Here is a 6,000-nt window from a genome sequence, read left to right as displayed (position 1 = left end):
CTGGACGTATAAATACGTCAAACGTAAACAATAATAGGTACAGATAGAACATATCGCTCACTCCTTTCAACAATGTCACATATCAAAAATTGTCAATTTTCAGTTGTGCATGTTTTCCGAATGCCCAGAAAATGTACTAAGTCCCAGTAAAAGTGGCATATTTTTAACTTAATATTTACCCGCTACAGGGCAAAAAGTTTTGTTATGCATTTTGAAGAAAAAGTATTGTTTAATTATTTTATTAAATATACTTAGTATTTTTCAATTGGAGAAAAAAAAAATAAAGGTTTTACCTAAAAAGATCTGTTGCTCAGTAAAAAGTTTAATAAGTGGTTTGATATTTATTTTTAATACATTTTATTATACTCTTGAACTTTAAAAACGATCTCCTGAAAAATCAAGTTTTTTTTATATATGACGTTGTTGAAAGGAGTGAGCGATATGAATACGTTCTTGAAATATATGTTGCACCTTGGAATGGACGTGACCTATATTTTCGAACAACAAATGTAATTATCCATACATATCTCGACATGAATTATTTTCTTTGTAATTCTGTATTTTCCTTAGTGATTTATATATAAATAAATGGTAATATACATATTTCATAATCTTTTCATTTATTTTAAGCATAAATAAAGTCCACCGGGCGTGATGTGTTGACACGTCCTAGTGAAAGAGTTGGCGCCCATTGTATGTTGCGGAATTAAAAAGTGTACTCCCCAGTTAACAGGTTAAAAACGTTTTATATAGTGAAAATTAAGTTAAAATATTCACATATTTTGATATTATTAACATCGGAGATTTGGAAATCATAGATATAATAGAATTGGCTTAATTTGGCTCCAATTAACGGAGCTTAAAATCAGACGTCACGTAGCGCTTTGCAATATAGACTTCAAATCGTCGGGAAGGACCCTAGTTATGTCTTCTAGCCGTTCGGCTAACAGCGTTCTCGTGTTGTCCTTCAGAGGCAAGTGAAGATCGGCCGAAATCCTCATCGTGTTTCTTAACTTGAGCACCATGTCTACCAACTCGACCTCTTGCCTGCCCGCCGCCCAGTTCGCGAGATCGCTGCAGGCCAGGGCTTCCAGCTGGAGGGCCTGCAGCGTGCGAGCCAATTCGCTGTACTTTCTCTGGAACCATCCGTTGAAGTTTGGCGTCTTGAAAAAGGCGCGGTATAGCCCGGCCCAGTCTCCCTTGACGCCGGTCGTCAGCTGCGGTCCCGTCTGCTGCAGCATGCTTATAAAATCGTCCGGGTTGAAAGGATTTGGCAAAGGTGCTGTTCTGAAGGCGGAAATGTTTTTTTGCAAGGGCATTAGGGATGCCATGTACCTCTCTAAAGGAATCATGAAATCGTGGGTCAGTTGGAACATGTGGCGGCGAACTAACGCCGTCTGAACTTCGGCGGGTCTTTCTGAACGATTACTAACGGCCAGTCTCTTCAAAATAGTCTTGTCCTTGATAAGATAAGGTTTGTATTGCGTATATACTCCAGGGGGCAGCTCTGAAGTTTTCACGCCGACTTTACGCAGCTTAGACTTCAAAGACGACCCTTCGTTCAGTCTCACCGTGTGCGGCCAGTGGTGCAGGGTCTTGGCGAAGAACGGATTGGTGACTCCGAGAATGACGTTGGGCGGATTGTACTGCTTTTTAGTGAACTCTTTGAACTCGCTGTCGTGGATGGTGAAGTAAGGCCGGTAGTCGGCGCAAAACTGGAGGGGCTGGATCAAGTCTACGAGGGCTTGTACCATGGAGGAGCAAGCTGTTGGAGAGGACCCCATCACGACGATGGGCTCCGCAGTCAGGACCAGCTCCCAGAGAAGGTGCAAGTGCGGGAGAACGCTAGATAAAGAGCGGTAGGAATGAACGTCGCGCGGAGAAGCCGGGAGCGTCCCTCGAGGATGCGCCGTTCCGTGCGTGACAGCATCAGGAGTCCCTTCAGCCGGCAGAAAGCAATGCAAGACCGTACCTAGTAGAGGAAGCATCACGCCGCCTCCCGCTGCTAAATGGTGCCAGCGGTCGATGTCGTGACACGCCGCCTCCAAATTCGGAATCCCGCCGTCGAAAAAACTCGGCGCGATGCACCCGCACACTTTGTACATTAAATTGACGAACGGAAGCCGCGTCAGGATGACGACGCTCTTCTGGAAGTAACCTCTGGGAAGAGACGGGTCTCTCACTTGGCGGAAGTAAACGAAGCCCCAAAAGTGAGTCGAATCGGCCTGAAGAGTCACGGGACACTTGTTGTTGTAATCCGCGTGGCTTTTAGAAAGAATCGCCCGAGAGCGAAGCCTCACGTGGAACTGCGTATCTCCCATACAGCCGGAATTAGAGTCCGGGAAGGCCAAGTAACAAATATTAGATTTCTCTTGATCCGTCAGTTTGACGTGCGGCGGATACACGTCCTCCAGGGCCTGTCCGAGCTCCAGATCGAAGGTGACGACGCACACGCAGTGTATCCACTCTGAAAAGCGCTCCCATTTCTTCAGCTCGAAAGGTTCCTTGTCGCTTAACCCAAATTCACTCTCGTCGAACTTCCGCGATTCCTCGGCCATGTTCCGATCACTTTCGCGGCCGTATCCGGGTTAAAAGATCGCGCTTAGCGGGCCGTCGGGCGAGATCGCGAAATGTTCCATCTATATGGCTTCGAAATAATTGACATTTGTATAATCCAGAATAAAAAATTAAATAACTGTCGGAAAATACACTGTATATTTATTTACACAGCTGCTACATGTCTATTAGCTAATTTATTTGTCTATGATTTATGCACAATGCTACCAACAAAAACAACAACAAAAAATGGTCATTAGTCTCATTCCAAGTAAGTACCGTTAGCAGTGTGAACGCAAAATTTATATTTTACAGGTAATTAGAAAAACGTGGTATGTTTCATAAAAAGCATCCGTCATTATTTATTAGCGTTTGAAATTAGTAATATAACCATTTTTAGAATAACTTATCAGTTTGAAAGTCACATTTATTTATATTTTTTTTATTTATTGGTTTCTTTTTTTTGTAACTTTTATAATTCATTTTGATGAACATAATAAGTACTTATATTATTTTATTTTGCGTACGACGATAAAGAATGAAAAGGGATTAAAAAGATAAAATACCTGTCATTGTTATTATTACATATTTACACAATAATATATTTTTTTGGATCAATCATTCCTTTATTAAACTTTTTTTCATTTTGTAAAATTCATTAAATAAATTTAGTAGTTTAAAAGCGATACAATTATCGATATAATTGTTGGTTTATTAGGTTTTTATAAATTCAAAGCGAATTCAAGGTACACTACATATCATAAAAGAGACAAAGCATCTTTTCATCCAAAGAAACGTCAATGTTCGGGTATCCATAAAAGATACGACTTGATATTGGCCAGCTTAGGTGCATACTTTATACTGCCTGTAACCATTCTGCCCATTATTAAATATCCACATTGCCTAAATTCATTGAAGTTGTATATAGGAGTATTCCAACAACGGCTGTTATGTCTCTTTGAATTTTCCTCATTTAAAAAGTTACTTTGTTTTTGTTGAGAATCTAATGTAGTTGGATGTATGCCTCTAGGGGCTATTTTCAAAACTTAAGTTTAATCTCCAATCAAATAAAATATTTTTAAAGGTTCATTAGCTGTACTATATGTATGCATTTAATCAATATCTGCTTCTTATGTAGAGCATATCGCTCACTCCTTTCAACAACGTCATATATCAAAAAACTTGATTTTTCAGGAGATCGTTTTTAAAGTTTAAGAATATAATAAAATATATAAAAAATATCAAGCCACTTATTGAACATTTTACTATGCCTAAACCTTAAGGTTTTTTCTCCATTTGAAAAATATTTGGTACATTTAAAAAAATATTTAAAAACAATACCTTTTCTTCAAAATGCAAAAACAACACTTTCTACCTAGTAGCGAGTAAATGTTAAGTTAAAAATATACCGCCTTTACTGAGATATAGTACATTTTCTGGACATTCCAAAAACATGCACAACTGAAAATTGACAATTTTTTATTTATGACATTGTTGAAAGGAGTGAGCAATATGTAGTGCACAAACTGCCTCCAAGCTCTCTGTCATCCACCAGCTCCTTTCAAGTCGAGTTTGTGTCGCAAAATTCAGACAAGAATTGCAGACAAATTATCAGCAGTATGTTAGGGCTCAGTATTTGTTAAGTCACGGTTTAAAAAATATATATATTTTTTTTTGTATGCATATTCTAAAAAAACAAAAAAATATCCAATATACATTCTTTAATAAAATAGGGCGTTAAAATATGTCATGACCTCTTTTTTTTTTTAATTACCTAACGTTCAAGTGAAATCTAGCTACGGCTTATGCAACACCGCTACTCAGGCTTCAACTTTTTAAGTTTCATAGCCTATGCCGTGAGTGGATTTACTCTTTATGTTTGAAGTTACTATAATGTCATGTAATTCATGAGTGAAAATTCTAGGCAAAAACGCTCGCTTGTTATGCCCTCTCCGGTGGTCGGTCCTTATTGAATTTTGTCTTTGCAAAAATCCCCTTAAATCTGATACTACTTTTGAGTATTAATACACTATTTTGAGTGATGATGAGGAACAAAAACACATAAGGTCAAATAAAAAACTATTTACACTATTAAAAAACTATTTACAAAATGTTGTAAATAAATTTTCTGATCAAATTATAAGCTTAATAATAAAAATGAAAATGGTATTTTCTGGCGTTTCTCATGTGTGTGAATATAATCCAGGATTCGGATCTCACATACTAATATAAGAGTTTCTGCTTAATAAAAAAGCTTCTTTACATCTCACCAATAGATGTCTCTAGTGAAGTTCTAGTGATTCAAGAACAAGGTTTCTAAATTGGTTCATATATATAGAACTTCCAAGAATTTGAGTAGTGTGGTTGTCAATAATGGGTAGAATTGGTGAATGTTACACGTGTGTAAAGTGATCACTTAAACCAGCCTATGACGGTCGTCAGCCCCGTAAATGCCCAGACTTCCATATTCTTCTTCATCTTTGATGATATGTCGAAAAATAATTAAAAAAAACTATTTTATAAATAAAGTGTATATTTTAATTACATTTGTTTAGCATTTAAATAGAAATATACATTTTGAACAGCTGCATAGTGTTAAATTCACAATAAAATGTGCAATGAATGCATGAACACATAAATATTTACAGAATATCAAGTTATAAATACGTATGATTAAACACAACATTAAGAGTTAAAAAACAATTTGGATAAATATGTTCAAATTTATATAATACATATATATATAATTAAAATGTAACTTTATCTTAAAATCACTATAAATATTTTATCATAACTTAATTATAATGTCTACCAGTTAGCTTCGAAACCGGTAGACATTATAATTAAGTTATAATAAAATATTTATAGCGATTTTAAAACAAAGTTATATTTTAATTATAAAATGGAAAATCACAAAGTTAATGCTTCAAATATAAATTATATTATATAATACAGTTTATTTGGTCACAATAATTTCAAAACATCGTAAGCGATATTTAATTCTAATCCTAATTGGTAATAGATAATATCATGACCATACTGCAAAAACCGATTTTTGAGTAATTTTATTATAGACATGACACTTAGTATAATTCTAAAGAAAGTAAGAATATCGTAATCAATTAGTAGAATAAAATAAAAACTATGTAGTTTTTTCCATATTAATTTTATTTGACCAGTAACCGGGTTTCGTCGTAACTGACATCATCATACTGGTGTGAGGCTAGACAAAAAATATTATTTACACAACAAGGCAGGGGTTGAAAAACATGATTTTATATATTTTTTTTCTGACAAAATGAATTTAAATTGAATGAGTTTAAGTATTGTATTATAATAATAATTGCATGTAAGTTATGGTAAAGGATTTTTAAGTATGATTTGAAATAATTTTATAAAAAATGAAATTATTCAGTTTTTGCAGTATGATCACAATAATATCAT

General features: G+C 35.4%; 1 protein-coding gene across 1 annotated transcript; it reads right to left on the bottom strand.

Moving 5' to 3' along the window:
• Positions 1–306: 306 nt before the first annotated feature.
• On the bottom strand, positions 307–2,741 carry LOC148302100 (protein DENND6A-like). The gene has a single exon (XM_088272166.1). It carries the CDS (start codon positions 2,556–2,558, stop codon positions 873–875), a length of 1,686 nt encoding a protein of 561 aa, XP_088128292.1. The 5' UTR covers positions 2,559–2,741; the 3' UTR covers positions 307–872.
• Between the last annotated feature and the right edge of the window lie 3,259 nt (positions 2,742–6,000).

The sequence above is a fragment of the Brachycentrus maculatus genome, unplaced genomic scaffold (genome assembly GCF_059751285.1).
Source record: "Brachycentrus maculatus isolate JH-2025_06_01 unplaced genomic scaffold, ASM5975128v1 h1tg000478l, whole genome shotgun sequence".
Classification (NCBI taxonomy): Eukaryota; Metazoa; Arthropoda; class Insecta; order Trichoptera; family Brachycentridae; genus Brachycentrus; species Brachycentrus maculatus.
The sequence above is the reverse complement of the archived record's forward strand: the minus strand, read 5'-3'. Positions and strand labels throughout refer to the sequence as shown.

Excerpts from the sequence above, each read along its gene's own strand:
- LOC148302100 (XM_088272166.1), bottom strand. The coding sequence starts at position 2,558 with ATGGCCGAGGAATCGCGGAAGTTCGACGAGAGTGAATTTGGGTTAAGC.